The sequence below is a fragment of the Suillus fuscotomentosus genome (genome assembly GCF_016647785.1).
Source record: "Suillus fuscotomentosus strain FC203 chromosome Unknown F5891scaffold_73, whole genome shotgun sequence".
Taxonomy (NCBI): domain Eukaryota; kingdom Fungi; phylum Basidiomycota; class Agaricomycetes; order Boletales; family Suillaceae; genus Suillus; species Suillus fuscotomentosus.
The window spans coordinates 104,418-122,657 of NW_024539585.1; the positions used below are offsets into that span (position 1 = coordinate 104,418).

The 18,240-nt window shown below is 47.4% G+C and overlaps 8 protein-coding genes across 8 annotated transcripts; 5 read left to right on the top strand and 3 right to left on the bottom strand.

The window, feature by feature from the left end:
- Positions 1-1,039: 1,039 nt before the first annotated feature.
- On the top strand, positions 1,040-1,994 carry F5891DRAFT_1060474 (uncharacterized protein). The gene is made up of 3 exons (XM_041362879.1): positions 1,040-1,460; positions 1,517-1,722; positions 1,775-1,994. Exons 1-3 carry the CDS (start codon positions 1,151-1,153, stop codon positions 1,862-1,864), a joined length of 606 nt encoding a protein of 201 aa, XP_041220507.1. The 5' UTR covers positions 1,040-1,150; the 3' UTR covers positions 1,865-1,994.
- F5891DRAFT_1060476 (uncharacterized protein) lies at positions 1,986-3,672 on the bottom strand. Its single transcript, XM_041362880.1, has 5 exons — positions 3,542-3,672; positions 3,269-3,482; positions 2,985-3,209; positions 2,336-2,931; positions 1,986-2,286 (listed from the first exon to the last, which is right to left on the bottom strand). Exons 1-5 carry the CDS (start codon positions 3,627-3,629, stop codon positions 2,177-2,179), a joined length of 1,233 nt encoding a protein of 410 aa, XP_041220508.1. The 5' UTR covers positions 3,630-3,672; the 3' UTR covers positions 1,986-2,176.
- Positions 3,673-4,478: 806 nt separating this feature from the next.
- Positions 4,479-6,170, bottom strand: F5891DRAFT_700319 (uncharacterized protein). Its single transcript, XM_041372855.1, has 6 exons — positions 5,841-6,170; positions 5,366-5,783; positions 5,190-5,308; positions 4,998-5,139; positions 4,859-4,945; positions 4,479-4,805 (listed from the first exon to the last, which is right to left on the bottom strand). The coding sequence occupies exons 1-6, from the start codon at positions 5,975-5,977 to the stop codon at positions 4,488-4,490; spliced, it is 1,221 nt and encodes a 406-aa protein (XP_041220509.1). The 5' UTR covers positions 5,978-6,170; the 3' UTR covers positions 4,479-4,487.
- Positions 6,171-7,704: 1,534 nt separating this feature from the next.
- On the top strand, positions 7,705-7,953 carry F5891DRAFT_912666 (uncharacterized protein; the record flags this gene model as incomplete). The annotated part of the gene is made up of 2 exons (XM_041373649.1): positions 7,705-7,815; positions 7,870-7,953. Coding segments are annotated over 2 exons (195 nt in total), but the record flags the coding sequence as incomplete, so codon positions are not given.
- Positions 7,954-8,585: 632 nt separating this feature from the next.
- F5891DRAFT_960822 (Na+/solute symporter) lies at positions 8,586-11,864 on the top strand (the record flags this gene model as incomplete). The annotated part of the gene is made up of 22 exons (XM_041375773.1): positions 8,586-8,628; positions 8,679-8,708; positions 8,755-8,849; positions 8,973-8,995; positions 9,054-9,115; positions 9,169-9,184; positions 9,243-9,339; positions 9,390-9,480; positions 9,533-9,713; positions 9,765-9,946; positions 10,007-10,020; positions 10,065-10,103; positions 10,151-10,243; positions 10,287-10,411; positions 10,461-10,514; positions 10,629-10,737; positions 10,791-10,824; positions 10,931-11,092; positions 11,139-11,243; positions 11,292-11,573; positions 11,624-11,696; positions 11,756-11,864. 22 exons carry the CDS (start codon positions 8,586-8,588, stop codon positions 11,862-11,864), a joined length of 2,019 nt encoding a protein of 672 aa, XP_041220511.1.
- Positions 11,865-12,031: 167 nt separating this feature from the next.
- Positions 12,032-13,275, top strand: F5891DRAFT_1060508 (uncharacterized protein). Its single transcript, XM_041362881.1, has 2 exons — positions 12,032-12,732; positions 12,787-13,275. The coding sequence occupies exons 1-2, from the start codon at positions 12,360-12,362 to the stop codon at positions 13,005-13,007; spliced, it is 594 nt and encodes a 197-aa protein (XP_041220512.1). The 5' UTR covers positions 12,032-12,359; the 3' UTR covers positions 13,008-13,275.
- Positions 13,276-13,316: 41 nt separating this feature from the next.
- Positions 13,317-14,240, top strand: F5891DRAFT_700692 (uncharacterized protein). The gene is made up of 3 exons (XM_041372856.1): positions 13,317-13,401; positions 13,459-13,985; positions 14,046-14,240. The coding sequence occupies exons 1-3, from the start codon at positions 13,392-13,394 to the stop codon at positions 14,076-14,078; spliced, it is 570 nt and encodes a 189-aa protein (XP_041220513.1). The 5' UTR covers positions 13,317-13,391; the 3' UTR covers positions 14,079-14,240.
- Positions 14,241-14,374: 134 nt separating this feature from the next.
- Positions 14,375-14,782, bottom strand: F5891DRAFT_1130743 (uncharacterized protein; the record flags this gene model as incomplete). Its single annotated transcript, XM_041364567.1, has 4 exons — positions 14,375-14,449; positions 14,498-14,608; positions 14,682-14,709; positions 14,766-14,782. 4 exons carry the CDS (start codon positions 14,780-14,782, stop codon positions 14,375-14,377), a joined length of 231 nt encoding a protein of 76 aa, XP_041220514.1.
- Positions 14,783-18,240: the final 3,458 nt, after the last annotated feature.

Consider the following 18,240-nt stretch of genomic DNA (forward strand, 5'->3'; position numbering starts at 1 on the left):
GCTGCTCCTTTTAAGGTGAGTGACATGGTTACTGGATATGAGAGAGAAATATTGAAAAAGATTTGCAGGACACGGGCAGACGTCATATACGTCGCTCGTCTATGTCCAAAATGGCGTGCGCTCGGACCTATCATTCCTCCCCTCGTCCTATCTCGGATCTCTCGGCCTCGGACTCCATCAAAGTGAACTGTATAGCGTTGTCTCCGGACGGGAAGAAAGTGGTTAGGATGACTTGAGCAAGATAGGAAAATAATTAAAATGGTATTGTCACAGATGTGATATTAGATTTAGTGTATTCAAATAATCTTCTCTTTACATCGTAGTAATCCCTTCAAAGACCAAAGGTTGCGTTTCTGCACAGCTGGAAATGCACCGTTGCAGCTCGTCACGAACATATACAAAATTCTGTGTAGTTCCGTCCCAACATCATACGGGAGGGGAAAGTGGGATTAAGATTGGGATCGGACTCACCTAACAACATTCTCCTGGATTTCGTCATCGTTGACCATCTCGCCGTCAACACCAAAAGGGATTCGATCAATGCTGATATCAGCGCGTCGAGCAAACCTGCTGCTCTCCCTCCTGAACCACAGCCAGCATAAGAGTAGAGGTGGATTAATTGCGGGTCAACCTGTGGTTGTGAGGAGGGGGATGGTTATCCACAGGGTTTGGATTTTGAGTGTGTCGCTTGTACCTAGAAGAACAGCGAGCCCATTGAAAAGAAAGACGGACTACTACTATGAGCGATATTTCCAGCGATGATGCGAGAACGATTTGGCTTTCCCAAGTGCGGCGCTGAGAATTTCAACAGCTTTTAATTGATACGGCCTTGAAAAGCATGGCACCGAGAATCGAGATCAAGTGGGGCCATCAAGTCATTGATTCGAGCAAAGCGAAGATGCAGTGAAAGTCACGTTCGCGAATGGTACCAAGAGGCAATGCACGGGTGAATCAGTCCCCTTGGGCTTTTGGCTGGCGTCTATCCTTCGGGTCACACTGAGGCGGGTCACACCGCGGGTACAATATCTACCCCTATCCAAATCTTTCACGCGAAACTACGCATCCTTGCCCTCGTTCCTCCGGCTTCAAAGCTTCAAGCTTGCAAGTACCATCAACTCTTATCTAAATCTTTCTAGATTCGCCCATCACAATGGCACTTCACATAATAGCACATCGATGTGTCGTCTTCTGGACTCACTTCCTCATAAACATCAATTTCATCAACAGTAATGTGTTCCCTTCCTGGACCGGAGTGGGCTTTGTCATCAGCATGGCGGCAACCTGGCTTTTCGCTGTCGCCCTAGTACGAATTCCATCTACCCGCAGAATGTGCCAAGAGGATTTATCCGGCCTTTGGCTACTATGCTGGGCCTTTTGTGTATTGTGGGGATCCATCCTACTATGGTACGATTCCGAATGGTACGATCGTGAGACCTTGAGACTGGAGTGGAAGTGGACAGGTAAAGTCGCAGCACTACATCTTCAGGAACTCCAATTAATATCATGCATACCGAAGATCTTCTAAAAGATTTGGCCATATTTTTCGGTTCTACATTGGCGTGGGCGTTGGAGTTCGTGGTCATGTTATGTTTCTGGGGGAATTTGCAGTGGAAAGATCCGATAGCGACATTTGGGTGGTTTATCTTTTTGGGTCCGGTGGTTCGTGATGTCGATGAGGGCGAGCCGGAGAATGATCTGGACTTGTTTGTAAATTCCTCGTTGGTAGGTATCTCATTTAGTATCTATAACCAAGCTAATATAAATTACGTTCAAGCTCCATGAGGATCATGATTTCACAGCACAACCACGTAGATTACTGCTTCCGGGAAACGGAAACACAGTGCAGTCTGGCCTTTTCCAGTAATTTCTTGCATTTCCCCAAATGAAAAATACACCCAGCTGTTGTCTTTCAATACAATCTGAAAATACAATCAAACTATCCTTTCGTTGTGTCGCAAATATTGATCAATATATATGGGACTTAGTCGCGATTTTGTTCGGGTTGGCCCCAGCGCTCTTGACTCTCGACTAGGACTGTACATCCGAAGTCTGAATGCTCATGGCATTGGGCTATCTCTTCTAGACCTGGTTCTTACACATCTTTCCATATCGCTACACATGTCGTAGGCACCTAGGGTGTGCGCCCTCAATAGACCCTCTTTCAAATTCTCCATATTCATTCCTCATCAAACACTAATTCAATGCCTTCATCCCTTGCGGCCGCTATCGCGGCCTCTCGTCTCTCCTCAAAGTGCATTTTTAATGAAGTAAGAATGTCACGCTGCCCTGCAAAACAACGTCAGAAAACCCCGCAACGACTTTCCCGACGACCCACCTTCTAGGTAATGTTTGAGCATTAATCGTACCGCCGGGCGTATGCTAGCATCGTTCTCGTCCGGGAGATCGGGAAGTAAATCGCACTTCTTCTGAACCATTTCTAACAACAGCTGTGCTGCTTCCAAATCGTCCTCATACCCTATCTCATCCGGGGTTTCAGCCACCAATCGCCTCACTTCGTTCCAGAGTCCTTCCACACCGCTTGCAAGACGACCGATCGCCCACTTGTTAGAAGACCCACCTAACTGTAACGTAATTTTATCATCCGGGTTTTGTGGCAGCGAGAAACCATATCCGAGGATCAGCTCGTCATTCGCTTTGAGCCCATAGTTGTTGAAGACTTCTTCGCCAAGAGGCGTCGTGGTATGTGAGATGATGGAAATAGTGGCCGACTCATCCCTTTCTTTCGTACTTCCTTCTGGATACGACGTGCACCAAGAAACAGGCTGCCCACGAGAATGGTTGAGGATATCCACGCCAGGAAGCATGAACGGATAACTCGAGGAGGTGGTCTGCAGCGTAGGAGATCGAGACAGAAGCGTGGACGGAAATGCGCGGGTTGAAAGATACGTCGATGCTCTTAGATATTTGTCCCTGATCTGGTTTGAGAGGCGTACGCGGAGAAAACAAGCACGGGAGATGCGTACCAAGTGTATCTTTCAGCCCAATCCGAATTAACGGCGTGGATAAAGGTTCGACATGTATTCCACTCAACATTCCAGGTTTCCTGACGATCGCGGGTAGCGCCGTAGATGTTAGTTCCTCGGAAGGCCTCGAGTTCAGATGGCGTGAATTGAAGGGGCGTTAGCAGTGCGTCCGGAGGTGGAAGGCTTTTCAAGTAGGGAAGATGTCGAAGGACATCGGGAATTTGACTGTAATGTATTATGATCATCAGAATAGCACGTAGAGAGACAATATTAGTTCAACGTACCTTGAATCGGGGAAGATCCAGTGTAAACATAAGTAAGTGCAGATGAGTTGCCTTTCCGACCACGACTGCAGGTCAACGAGAGTCGATTCGCCAAACAGCGCTGTCAGAGCACGCAGGGAACACTCCACGTCGATGGCCAGTGAAAATGGACAAGACACAATCGTAGTGTCGGCATCGATAGCGTCTTGCGCGATAGCAGAGAGTCCGAATTTGTCTGGCGGTGAAATTAAATGGCGGAAAGGATACAAAGTGTCTACATGTTAGATCGAGCACCTTGGGACAAAGAGACGGACGGGTGAATAAAACCGCCATAGGTAGTGAGCCATCGTCTGAGCTCGGCGGCAGCGCTGCTGGGCTCCATGGTCGTTAGAGGGATGAATAAGTGATTCGGATCAATGTCGGAGAAGAACCGAACTTGGCGCTAGACTTCACGTGACCGTGATATATGACAAACGGGTTCTTGAACTACTACTACAGTACTAAAAAGAATTGTCCGTTATACATGTTTGTCATATCTTCCTCTCTTCGATCTCTTCGAGACCATGTCAGAATTTTCTTCGAGTGTCTAGACTATCCTCCCCTGCCTGTTGTGGAGAGACATGAAGAAATCTTCCCTGACATATCCGAATCCCTTTTTGGGGTCCCTATTTTGTCGTTTAGCGCTCAGCCTGAACAAAGATACGTTTGAGATGGCGCGTACCGTCTGACATTATATGTATCTTTTTCAGCGTATTTTCGGCGTCACTCGTGCCCAGCTGCGCTTCTGTTGCGTCCATAGAGATGTTCATGGATCTCGGATGCCGCAAGTTTTGTAGTAGCAGGATCTTGGTGTCTAGGAAAGCTTCCTCCGCCTCCAGATTTTGGAGTTGTTCGAGAAGGAGAGGAATACGGTCAACGACTGTAGACGCGAGCTCGCTAAGCGGGATGCAAGAGAGGCTGTTTCTGGGATGCTGCATTGTGAAAGACAGAGCCTGCGGCAACGCTAATCACGGTGGTGAGTAGAGAGACTCGGAAGAGTATTCCAAGAATAACTTTGCGGTGAACAGTGAGGTTGTTGATGAAGACCAAAAGCTGGAACTCCTTATAGCCCGAGGTATGTTCAATTAGAACTACCAGTTTCGATTGATATTTCTTTCAATATGCATTACAGCGGTTCTGAATCTGACGGTCGTGAACGCTCCAAGCTGCATGACAAGATCTAGACATTCGCGTAGAATAACTACATTTCGCTCTCGGTAAATGGTCCGGATAACATTTCGTCGCTTGCCCTCCTCGCTACGTCATCATTAAATCGCGTTCGAATTGCTTCATCTCTAGCCCTACATGCGTCAACCCCTTCGACCACCCGAATTTCTCCTTGTCGTCTAGCTTCCCTTACGAGCTCTGATGTACGCAGTAGCCGAAGATCCTGGTAATTAGTGAACACTCGTAACAATAATTCTGTCGACAGCTGGTCGACAGATGGATTGTGCTTCCCCAGGAGCCGCATAAAATGGTAGATGTCTTCGAAGGCTTGATTAGCACCTTGGCCCAGATGCTAAATACGATTCTATCTATCAGCGCCATGAAAATGGATGGCCACCTTCGTACCGGAGTGGTTGGGTGAGCTGCATCGCCCAAAAGAACAATCCTTCCCTTAAACCACGACTCAAGCTCGGGCCGGTCATAGAGACCATACTTGGAAGACGTCCATTTCAAACACTCGCAAGTATATCACGAGGGAACTTACCCTCACGATCTTCTGGCCGGTCTTTACCAAATCTCCGGCCCCAAACCCCCAAGCAGAGAAAGGCCCTTTTCGGATTTCGTTCTGCTGCTCCGCGTTCTGCATCCTCCAATTCTCCTTGGCCTCAGCTCCTCGAGTTGTGATGCTGACTCCCAGGATAATCAAACTTGGAACAGGTAATTAAGGCGCACTTACGACCATGCATACTCATCTTCCGCAACGGGATACGCAATCATATGACGACCATCCCCGTAGTTGTCTACCCTGGCAAAGCTCCCTTGAAGGACAGGCGGCGTAGGAGACACACCACCGACCTGCAAATCACTTGAATATCAGCCCCCACGCCAGGAACGTCACCGAAATGGGCTCACCCGCACCATTCCCGTGAAGCGTGCCTTCTCTTTCCCAAAGAGCGCAATCCGGGTATTGCTATGCAACCCATCACAACCTATGACAAAGCTCGCTGTGTCCTTGGTACCATTTGCGAACGTGACTTCCACTGCATCTTCACTTTGCTCGAATTCGATGGCTTCGTGGCCCCACTTGATCTCGACGCCATGCTTTTGGGCCGTGTCGATTAAAAGCTGTTGGAACTCTGGGCGCCGCACTCCAATGTTGGGAAAGCCATATCGTTCTCGCATCGTCGCTGGCGAAATATCGCTATCAACGAGGATATCCTCCACTTCATCCAAGCAGGAACAGTGAATCATCCTATCTGGAGAATGGCCGGGTATATGTTTCAGGAGCCCTGGAATGAGTGATAGAACACGCATGCCGTTGGGCTGCAGCCTGTCTCTAGCATTTAGTATTGGGTTGACGAGGAAAAGGAGGAGCGAGGGTGTTTACATGATCGCGATTCCGCCTTCTCCTGGACCAGGAAGTCTCTCATATATGACGGGGTCGTAGCCTTTCATCTTCAAAAAAACTGCAAGCACGGGACCAGCAATTCCAGCACCCACTATTATGACCCTGATGTTCGCCATCTGCGAAGGTGTTTGGCGGTGGCGGCAATGATCAGTAATGTCCCTTTACGTTGGTCACAGCAAAAGAACTAAATAGGTACTTGACAGTTCTTGTCGGACCGGGTCGTAATCAACCGTTTATCATAGTATGCGCAGTGGCGGCCCGTCAATATCACACCACCTTCGGGAGGTCAGATTAAGGGTGCGTTCAATCCAAGGCGTGCAGATGCAGCTTCGCAGCTGCACTTCCAACTCCCCTGTACTCTTCCCTGGTTAGTACAAGTGTTCTGTAGGTTTAGCGTTCAACTTTACTGTGAATGTGCGCCCAGAAGTCCAGCCTGATGTTGGCCTCGTCCTTATGGCCAACAACTCAATCAGGGCGTATCGCATATATTACATAAGGCAGTTATGCGTTGGTACGTTAAAATGCAAGCCATCTGTCATGGTCATCATCGGTATCAACTCTTGGTACGGTCCAAGCTAGTCTCTTTGAATTCCAGTACTACAAGTCTTCCTCGAACTCATAAACCATCGCCATCGATCTCCTCATGCTCATCTCTTACTCATCATTAAAGTCATCATCCCCTGAGCGATGATGTGTCGTCTTCGGAGTCATCATGCGAGTCGTTGAACCCTTTGCCTACTCGCGTCGTTGCTTGGCATCTTCTCGCTCCTCTTCTGCATCTTTAGTGAGTCAGAAGTTGCATGCATTGTGGGATACCGCCCAAGGTTTCGTGCATGTCCATAGCTCCTTCCTCGTACAACTCTTGACTCGGCGCGGCGCCATTTTTGTCGTAACTTCCATTCGATCTATCGAAGTAGCCCCAGCATCTGCATCGCACAACGTCGGATGTGCGCAGTATTGATCCAAGTCCGTGAAAGCACTCGACTCGGACTGGCAGCAGTGATCGTGCGTGGCTATTGATCACCATAGATATCCGTCGTGAAACAGTATTAGTGGGCCATACGCACACGGGAATCGTACAGGTCCGTCCAGTTTGGGAAAATAGCGATACACCTGAAGGGCGCCTACATCCAAGTACATCTTCTCAATCTGAGAAAACACATGTTTTGATGGAGTCACCAAGCTAATCCCCGTATTCGGAATTATACTCATCCTCATCTTCCTCAGAGTCATTTTCAGAGTCCTTGCATGACACAGGCAGCACTGCGCGGCACGTTTTCATGGTTTGGCGGCGATTGATGGAATAGCTGGTCCATGCGCCCTGTGTGGCGGTGGTTGGGCGAAGCAAGGGTCTAAAGCGATGTTCAAAGAACCTCGTCCTCTAGATATGACTGTCGATGTGAACTCACGAAGTGTCATGTAAGCGATGTCGTCTGTGGCATATATACGTAGTGCATTGAGGAGTGCCAGCAGTGAGACCTCCACGAATACGCGAGTATGTCGATATTGAGGCCTGCCCAAACCGATACCTGTTGAAGAAGTGGCCTTTGCTGATTCCTGGTTCAAGTTTCGTGACTGATTTTGGTATTCGGTTGATTCCGTCGCACGACAGGGTCCAGGCTACGTTCGGAACCTTCTAGCAATTGCCAATGGTCGAGCAAATACTTTTCTTCTGTGTTCAGCTTTCACTGTCCATTAATAGGCAGCTTAGATCCTCACAAGAGTGACAAGAGTTGGCCCCAGATATTTGATACTCCGGTCGCGACCTGAAGCAGAATCCGAGATGGCTCCGTCTGAAGCGATTACCAATATAAATGACGACCAGCAGATGCCAAGTGCTACTCCACTTCTCATCGCGCCTCCAGAAAACGATGATGCGAAACAAGTCACCTTGGGGTCCTCTGAGACTATCAAACTCGATGCTTTAGGTCCGATGGTAGTGAATAGTGATGGGGTAAGCCAGCCATTTTGACGCTCGGACAAATAATCGTCTCATTATAACTTCAAGACCTTATCGAGGATTGCAAACTGGGAGAATATGACAAAGGAGGAGAAAGAAAGGACCATACGTGTCGTTGCAGCTCGGAACAGGTGTGTTCAATTGTGCCGGAAGCGGCGAGCCGTGGTTGCGGGCGCTTGAGCTGCTAACCCCGCTTTCTTCCCCCGATTGAATAGAGCTCGGCTTGCGAAGCAAGCTGACCAGATCCAATGAAACACACCGCATTCACTCGAAGACATTTTCTGGGGTTGCGCATCAATATGTTTACTAGTAGAACGGTTGCAACTAAATGCCAACAAATTTTGGTTCCAAAAATCAGCTCTGAAACTTTTTCCTCCATCGCCAATCAACTTTAACGTCATGTTCATGGCAGTAACTATGCTTGAACGGAAAAGTGGTACGTATGCGTATCGTCATGCGTAACTCATGCCTTCTCGGTAAGCCAATCACCATGCCTTGATAATCCGAGGATTCAGTTTGTTTGTCGGAATGCCGCTCGGTAGGTACCATCAACTAGCTAACTTAGAGCTCCAGCTCACTCACGCTCTGTGTTATCGTAGATTTACCAGGTGCTGGATGCTCATATCTTGCTGCCATCTGACAGTTGCCCAGATCCAACATTTCTAAGAATATCTCACAAGATAACAGCTGACCCTATATCACGGCACACCAACACTTCGCCAACAAGTTGAGGGGTTAGCAGCTTTTCCCATTCAACATTTATCATGTCCAGCGAGCCGTCATATTCTGAGTTCAAGCCACTCCTCGGTATGTCTAGGTTTTGAATGCTTCCATCGCTCACAAACTTCTGCATGAAGCCCAGAGCGTTGGTTATGGCGTTGTTGTTGGTATGATGTCTAACAAGCTTGAAAATTTTTGACTGACTATTTTCAGGTGTGGGGTTCTTCTTCGCAGGCGTCATGTTCATCTTGACCACACTGCAACGCAAATTTTTCAAATTTTCTCCTGCTTCTTCGGAAGAATTCACGGTATGATATGGTTCAATACTATAATTGTTCTAATTTCTAAACTATCACAAGAGTGCTTCCCGGAGTGTTAAGGTACAGTTCGTATTTTAAAACACCTGAACGCCACCTCACGATCAATGGAAGCCTGGCCTAATATGCTGTGGAATGTGCGTACTACTACTCGTTTGGGTTTCCCAAGTGTTGTTGGACTAAACGTGCGTGTAGCGTAAGCGCGTGGACATGGAGCGCTACGCTTTTGCAATCGAGCACTGTTGCATATACATTCGGTAAGGACTTCTTTTATATCCGTTACGGGATGCGCGTTGATCGCAGTTGAAAGGCGTTAGCGGTCCTTGGTGTGTATCTTTAGGACTTGCGGTTACCTCGTTAGCTCACACTTTCGACCCTGTGTAGGTGGTATGGTGTCGGTGGCACCATTCAGGTTGCTATGTTTGGCATGGTTGCCTCCAAGGTGAAGCAGAACGCCAACGGTGCCCATACATTCCTTGAGGTATGAATAATCAATTCGGAAGGTATTCTGACTTGTTCATTGGCATTTAGATTGTCAAGACCCGATTTGGGACAAGTGCCCACATTCTCTTTACATTTTATGGATTTCTGTGTATCTTATTGGTCTGCGGGTCTCTGCTACGTATGTCCTAATCTTTGTTCTCAATTGTCAGTTTCACTCATGACTGAGATAGTTGGAGGCTCTGCAACTGTTAACGCCTTGACCGGCATGAACACCACCGCGGCATGCTTTCTTCTCCCTATTGGTATTGCTCTCTATGTCATCTTTGGTGGTCTGCGCGCGACATTTATCTGCGACTGGAGTCATACCATTATCTTGTTCATTATCATCTACATATTCACATTCCGAGCATAGTGAGTGTTTTCTCCTGCGTGGGGCTAGTCGATCATGGAATATCTTGATAGCGGAACATCACCTGCCATTGGCAGTGTCTCCAGACTCTATGATCTCTTAGAACAGGCTAGCATCATCACTCCAGTGGTAGGTAATCAAGGGGGCAGCTACTTGACCATGAAATCCGATCAAGGCCTTGTGTTTGGTGCTATCACAATCCTTTCTGGTTTTACCGGAGTCTTCTGCGATCAAGGTCTGGCTCTAATACATGCATTATCTAGTCTACATTTTTCTTATGGAATATTTTGCATAGGTTACTGGCAAAGGGTGAGCCTTACGCTTTGCAACATGCTCCTGGCTGAGCAAGTTAGGCAATCGCAAGTCATCCAGAATCGACCACCAAGGCATACGTCAGTTTCGCGTTCGTGGGCTCTGAAACAAGCTGACAGCTCGACAGATGCTTGGTGGTATTTCTTGGTTTGCTGTTCCATGGGCATTTGCATCTTGTCTCGGTCTGAGTGCTCGCGCTCTTATTACTAATGCAAGTCCAGTTCCAGTACATCCCAAAGATAACAGCTCACCGATATTTGTAGCCAAACTTTCCCACCTATCCTTCTCCGCTTTCTCCAAGTCAGATTAGCGCGGGTCTTGCAGCTCCTGCTGCAGCTGCTGTGCTCATGGGCAAAGGTGGCGCGATCACCGTGCTCCTTGTAGTATTGTACGTATACATCATGGTGGGAAGATACAATGTTCTGACAAGATATCAGTATGGCCGTGACTTCAGCCGCGAGTGCTGAGCTCATCGGCGTATCCAGTCTATTGTGAGTTGCCACATCATCCTTCCAAACGCAATCACCTGACTATACTCAATCAGTTCGTATGAGTAGGTAACACATAGCATGGATATTATTATGGGGAATGACCCCGTACATTAGCATATACCGGACCTATTTCCGTCCCAACGCCACTGGCGATGAGATAGTGAGGGTATCTCACTGCTTCATATGTTTCTGGGCAGTCTGGATGGGCTGTTGGGCAACTATTGTAAGTGTCATTCATCCCACCGTTTGTCTACCGCATGAGCTCAAACTCGATAGCTGAATGCTGTTCACATCGACCTTGGATGGGTGAGTTAGATCGTTCCCTATGCTGATGGCCTCTACTGATGAGCTCGTGGGAAAGTTATATTATGTCCAGTAAGGTTTTTGATTGTTGCGAGATGAAGTGAAGTACTGAGACTATCTGGAATACAGAGGCTGTATACTCAGCCCTGCAGTTATTCCCATTGGACTTACCGTTTCGTGGTCTAAGCTTACGAAAGCAGGCGTTTTCTGTGGTGCTATAGGCGGTGCATGTTTCGGAATGTTGGCTTGGATGATTGGATGCTGGAAGATATACGGTCTGATCTTTCAAAATACCGCCTATCTTATGCTGATCAATTTCAGGCCAAATCAACATCAGTAACCTTGCGCAACCGTACTCCGCCCTATGCAGTAGTCTCGCGGGACTATTTTTCTCTGGAATTTTGACAGTGGGGGTGTCGCTCTTGAGTTCGTCCTTGCTGCCTTGTAGTATCTAATGTTGATTGTTTTCTACAGACCCTGCTGACTATGACTTCTCGGGCACCCGAGCAATCGCCACCTTAGAAGACACAATCGGGAGCGACATTTCAGGCGTTGACACTTCATACAGAGCATCAGATACCGAATCGCAAAATGAGAAAAGGGATGAAAAGCGGTCATCGTTGAAACAACCTGTTTCCAACATCATGGAGGTTGGGTTGGAGAACGATGATGAACAACGTCTCAGATCTCTTAAGACGGTATTCAGAAAGGCGTTTATATATTCGTCGATTTTGACATTGATTGTCGTCATACTTGGTCAGTGTTGCAGCGCTATTCTATTTGCTACACAACTGATAGAGAATTAGTCCCACTGCCACTATTCTTCTCTCATTATGTCTTCAGCAAGAAGTTTTACACCTTCTGGACAGCCTGCTCGATGTGAGTTCTCGACGTCAACATGCGGTTCGATGGAGTACTCACCGAGTTTCTTTCGACAGCATATGGGCTTTCGCGAGTGGGTCATTTTGCATCGTCTTCCCCTTGTGGGAGTCCAGAAATGAGATCGGTATGATACTGGGTTCAGCTTATAGGTCAATCCGCAAATAGAGTTCGCTTTGGACCCCAAGTTGTTTCATGTATATCTTTCCTGTTAGCATAAAGTCGCAATTGTGTATCCCAGATCGGTAACGCCTTAACTGAAGACAAAAGCTGGAATCTTGATTCAAACATGATTGCAACTATACCACCTAATTGTTTTTGTATGCCGGCAAATGGTATCTCATGGGAAGCCCTCGTTATTGTCTTTGTTGTGCGAGCCCGAACGGTCTTTACCAAATCTGGTTACTAATCGCATTGGGTTGGCAGCGTGAGCCCATCATCACGACCACCTTCGTGTTCCACCTTTTTGTTAACACAAACTTGGCCCATGGATGCTTTACCAATGCCGCACCACTAGGAATCTATTTATTCGCGAATATCGGAATGGGGTGAATTCTAGGTGTCGTTCATCCGCCCACTTACAGGCCTACCAATTTCTCTCGGAATCTCCACACTACAATACTCTCGGCTCATCACTAGGTGTTTCATCGATTCCTCGGCAAAATGTGGCATACGGGCAATACTGCATCGTTCTCTCATCCTTCCAAACAGCCAGTCGAGCTGCACCTGCACAACTTGCCATCAGATACCGTTTTAACATGTGCTAGCGCATCTAGTTCATCGCAGGCAACCTACACCGAACGACTCACACCTCCTCCTCAAGCGCACTATTCATCTGTGCAGCTCCAGGATGACATGTTTGGACAATTCTTCGGAGCCAAGCCACAACGACCGAGAGCCCTCGAACGGCGTGTCCCTCCACCCTACTTGCGTGACGGGGAGTTTGAGAAAGTGTCCACGTACACTGCTTATCCGTGTCCGGATGCAGACACCAAGCCCAAAACACTCACTCGACATCTGTTTTTCTATGGTTTCTGTATGTTCGTTTACAACATGTATCACAAGATATGAAACTGACAATTCCCTTCAGTCTTTCCAATATTTTGGATAATTGGAAGCGCTATAATATTCTCCCCACCTCGGCCCAGTTCTGAATGGGAGACTGGAAGGTCGGAAGAGGAGAAACGGAGGTTACTTGCAGAGATGCGAGTTTCGGAACTCAAATGGGCGAAGCGTTGTTTATATGCCATGGTCGTACTTTTGGTTCTCATTATTGTGTTGGTGACCACCTTTGTTTTGGTAAAACGGTGAAGAACGCTGCTCTGCTCTAGCTTCTTCCATATAGCGCTGCTATTGTTGTATTATGCGTCTGGTCGACCGGACCTTCATCTTTTCGTTTATCAGCAAGTACTATAGTTGGCTTTTTCTTTTGTGTATCAGCAACTCTGCCGTACCACTTTCAATCCCTATGTTTATATAGATAGACAACATACTTTATTGTACTACCATATCTGTCTCTGTACTGAATCTCCTTCGGGTATCCGAATGATTACCTCGTGCGCAAGGGTTTGTTACATAATAGCTGCCAGCGCGTGTGACACAAAGGACTAAATGAGCCTCGTCAGTAACACTGGCGCATGCCCAGTAACTATCTCGGTTTATCAATTCGCAGCTCAATATCTCTCAGCAATATCCATGGTAAACTGTGAGAGGCCCTACATTTCATCAAATTGACTGGTGTTAGTGCTTATTGGCGTGATAGTTGCGGAGCTCAAGCAGAAGGCAGGGAAGGCCAAAGATGCGAGTGTCACAATGATGGTGAACACAAGGGACAAATATTCCAGTGTCCCCTCTTCAAAAACGAATTGGGATCCTAACTGGAAGCGTGCACCTCCACCTGCTCCAGCAGGATCGTCGGGTAATGGGTCCCCACCGCCTCCGCTGCGATCACGTCCAGATGCTTCTGGAAGTACGAGAAGCTCTGTTGTTTCACCTCCTCCTCCCTCGGCTCACGGCTCACGGTCCGGTGCTCCTTCCTCACCATCGTATAGCCATATTTCTCCTCCACCCGCACGCGCTACGAGTTCTTACCGATCACAGATGGCGGGATCAGCAGATCCAGTGAATCACATAGATTGGGCGAATTTGTCACAGGAAGACAAGGATGAATTTTTTAGTTGGCTGGACGAATTTTTCTCTAGATATCTCGATATCACTCTGCCTTCCGGGCGTTCATCTGCAGGAATGAAAGGAAGCACTGCGGTCACAGTACAGTCAGCTGGACCTCCGGTGTGTATCAGTATGATGACATATTTCATGCCAGCTGACTGAGATAATTCTGCCGCACAGCCGGTCAATCTCAATTCACGACCGTCCTGGTGAATGACCACCTTTATTTGGTACTGCGCCTCCGAACTGTTTGTGAACCGCTTCCATGGAATCTTGGCCTGACTACTACAAGCGCTCATAATAGTCCGCATTTATGGAGCTCGAAAGATTAATGCATAGTTAATGAATGACTGCGAAGATATCCAACATCTGTGAGGCTACAACATCTCAATCGACATACAAATACAAGAGGGATTTGGGATATAGATATTCCGATGTGGAATGACATTCGGACGTCAGCTAGGTACACCATGCACCCATGTCCAACATGAGACAGCACTCGTCTAGATTTACCGTGACGGTCGTACGCAGTCGGGATGACGTGTTCGGTACAAGTTTTGTACCCGGCGGTCTTCCGTCACCACCTACGAAACAGTAAATTCCAGCAGATAGGGGAATGCGAGGACTCGTACCGAGAGACACCCGCAATTTCGTGCTGTCTTGTGCATGTGAGACGCACTCGTCTTACACCGTAAGGAGGCGCAGTCGGAGGTTACTCCGGTAAAATATCTTCCATGAAAGTGCTGCAGTGAGGAGTGCCACAACATCGCTATTGTGTTAGTGCCTAGTTGGCTTCTACTCGAGAATGAAACCTACTCCACACCCTGTCCAATAGTCACCGACACTGTGATACAATGCAAGTGTGAAGGGTGACTGTACGACCTTGGAACCAATGCTTACATCTCGTGAAGACACATCAAATCTTGTCGAGGGCGGTAGCGCTAGTAGTGGTGGCGCAGAAGGATGGCTGGCAATGGATCCGAACCGTACCGACGAAGACAAGGTTGCTTCGGAGAGATGGAATGGCTGAGACCAGTTGGTTTTAGGAGGCTATTATATATCACCTCGCTAAGCGAAATTGTGGCCTGTGGTACATATGCATCCATGATGATGGTATCCCACATGTAATATGATAACATACGAAATAAAGAGTGTTGAGGTTAGAAATCCAGTACACGAATTCTCGAGACATCCCGCGGTCAATATCAAGTTGCCCCAGATGCGTCATTCCGCGCCGAGCCGGTTCCATTCGGATCACAGCAATCTTATCTCGTCGCGAGGAACGCCGATAACAAAATCAGATCGACATATTCAAAAAAACTTTACTGAATTTTGAGGAGACAGATAATGGGTGCACATGCGTGACGGACAAGCCGTCGTGAAGAAGTCAACACAAGGCTTGCTGGCAACAAGTGGCAGGATTATGTACATAATAAGTATGTACAAGTCTGACTCTAATATTTGCGAAAGTTCCCTAGTCAATCAAGATCAATGCATCCGTACTACGTAGCATCACCGCGTGAGCGACTGACCGCGGAAATAGGTATTTTGTCATGAGTATGCATCACCTACTTGAAACTTCTCCATTCTATGGTTTTCAGAAGACCCAGGGTCACATTCGTCCAAAGGAACAAGATCGTGTGTGCAAAGGGGTGTAGTATGACGTTCTACCCAGTCACGGAACGATCGAGAGACGGGATAACGTTCGAATAAACACAAAGGTATTCTGACGTAGTACCATTGCAATTACTTATATTTTCAGCCACGAAAGCCTGACCCGAATGACCCAAACTATGGGAACATCCTGAAGGGTGCTAGTGACTAAAGTAACCGTTTGTTGAGTTGAATAAAGTTCATCAGATTATACAGGGTCGAGCGCGGTGACGCAATGTGGGTGGCTTTGGCGAGCTGTTAATGAATCAACGATTGACCCGCTTGAGTAACTGCACTTAAGTTGGACTGTCACTTACGTTTGTCATCATCAATCCCGTAGTCACGAAATGAAGACCATTTCAGGTTGTAAAAGTAGGGACCAGGGGTGACTGTTTATCACATGAATATGTAAACAGCCCATCATGAACTGATGTCCGATGCCCATGCAGCTAGCTCAGACCTTGCTAGGCATGACAAAAAAAGTAGATCCGTGTATAAAGGGCAATGACGTTGGTGGGCTTGATCCACTGTAAATGGACTAATGTGTAGCTTTGCGTAGAGCATAGACTGATTGCGACTGGAGTGGACGAGAACTGCCGATCAGCATAAACACAATCACGACATGTGATTCGTTTGTGTGTTTCAGGTTGGTAGGAGTCGGACCACGGACTCTGTCTGTGCAGTCACCGCAGTGTGATCATGAGTAACTTGGAGTCAGTTATGTACACACTTAGTACTTACCACTAGTTAGTCCGTTAAGCGGTTTAACCGAATCGAAAGACATGAAGAATTATGGGCCTGGCAGGGATTCATGGAGGCTTCGTGAGTGAATGCACTTGATCATTAATAAAAATTGTCGATCGATTGGATTGGTCACGGTGAGCAAGTGCAAGTAACCTCGCCTTAATATTCGGTTCGGCGCTTTCCGCTTGCAGTGGCACAGCCTCAACCCGGGATCAACGTACGTAGAGCCTACATGTTTGAAGCATATAAAACATACATGTTGCATGATTCTGAATTTACGAAAGAGTATACGACTTAATTAGTGAGATACCTAGGGTGCTGCCATACGGTATTGCCGCGATAATATTTGTCTCATAAGTAATTTATTTTAAGCATCACTCACGTGACCTCAGCGGCGCTCTCAAGCGCTTGCATGTCAAGCGCTGTGCCAACTTGCCAAGTTCATGCGCCACGGGAACTCGTCACTTCTGATTTTCTGAGGATCTTACGGTCTGACAGTGACCCACGCTGAAAGTCTGAAACACTCGTTCCGTTAACCACGAAATGGTTCCCTTGACTACCATAGGACTGTGACGAGCCAAGTTTTGATATTTCTGCTCCGTGGTGAAAATACTAGTGTGGATTAATCGATTGGATTCCGAGTTAGAATCAGAAGTTGGTGCACAGTCGGCGTTGTGAGTTAATTCCCGAAACTACTATAATAACTTCTAGCTTATCAAGTCTCAGACCCCAGCTTGGGGGTAACCTTTGCCTTGTCTATGCAGAATGACAATGTATCAGTTTTCGCACTAGGGCCGTTTCATACAGGCATTCACATTAATGACGACCGCACGGTGGTATCACAATCGTGCGTCACGTGGTAGACTGCGATAAGCCGTACATCGAATAGTCGTGCAGATCTTAGGTTGAGAACTAACCTTATGTGAGTTGACCTCGTCGATCACCATCCAGGGCGGAATACCTCGCTGACAAAATTCAAGATCATCCTAACGTGTGTGCCATAATTGAATTGCAACGTTGCCCGTGCAGTTAGTGATTATGATGGAAACTTGGATGTTGATGACATCAGTCACGTTTCTATACCCCGTGGGTCGTGAGTTCCCCGTCAGCGTTTTTTTATACCTCGTTTGACGCCTTAAAGGCCTCATTGTCCGTGGCCGCAACCAGTTGCCAGATACGTTCCTTCCCACATCACATCGGGTGCCGCATCCCACTCAGAAGTTGAGCTTCTGTGATAGTGTCGTCGATGTACACTTGCTACAATGTCATCAAACTGATCAACATCGAAAAATCCAGTCTAATTGGCCCCAACTTCAGTGCCAGTGGTCACTGAGTTTGCTGTTGCCCTTGGCTCTGCACTTGCTGTCCGTGTCTCATGAAGCTCAAACGACGTTTCTGACATCCTCACAGACTGCCATACTGGTCGAGATAATTTCATCCTACGGAATTTCATGATATGATCCAGTTAGTCAGTTATCTTATTATCCTATCTCGATGCACTCCTCACGCCATCCGTGGCACACGTTCTGCCTACCTCGTGTTTGTTGCCTCGATTCTTCACTCATGAAACGTGGTGATCATTCTCTGTTATGGCTTCGAGCTGGGCAAGGGGAAACGCATAGAGTGGTCATGTTTCCCTTCGGTTTGGTACTGCTGCCGAGCGCTAAGAAGTTCCAGGAACCGATTATCACACTGCCAGACTTTCATGCGTCATGTTTGGATGGCTTCCGATATGCTCTAACACAGATTAACATAGATTCAAGTTATCGCTGTAGATCTTCAGCAACCAATCGATGGCATCGAGGAAACCTAACTCTGCAGCTTCAGCAGAGAATAGATATCGATATTGGGTCCGAGCGCTACTTATCCGTATTCATAAGGCGAGTCTCTGTGCAATCACAATCACCGTGGTGGTCCAAACGAGCTAGAATCATGCATCGACACAACAGTTTCAACAACAACGTATCTCGTTCGCCCT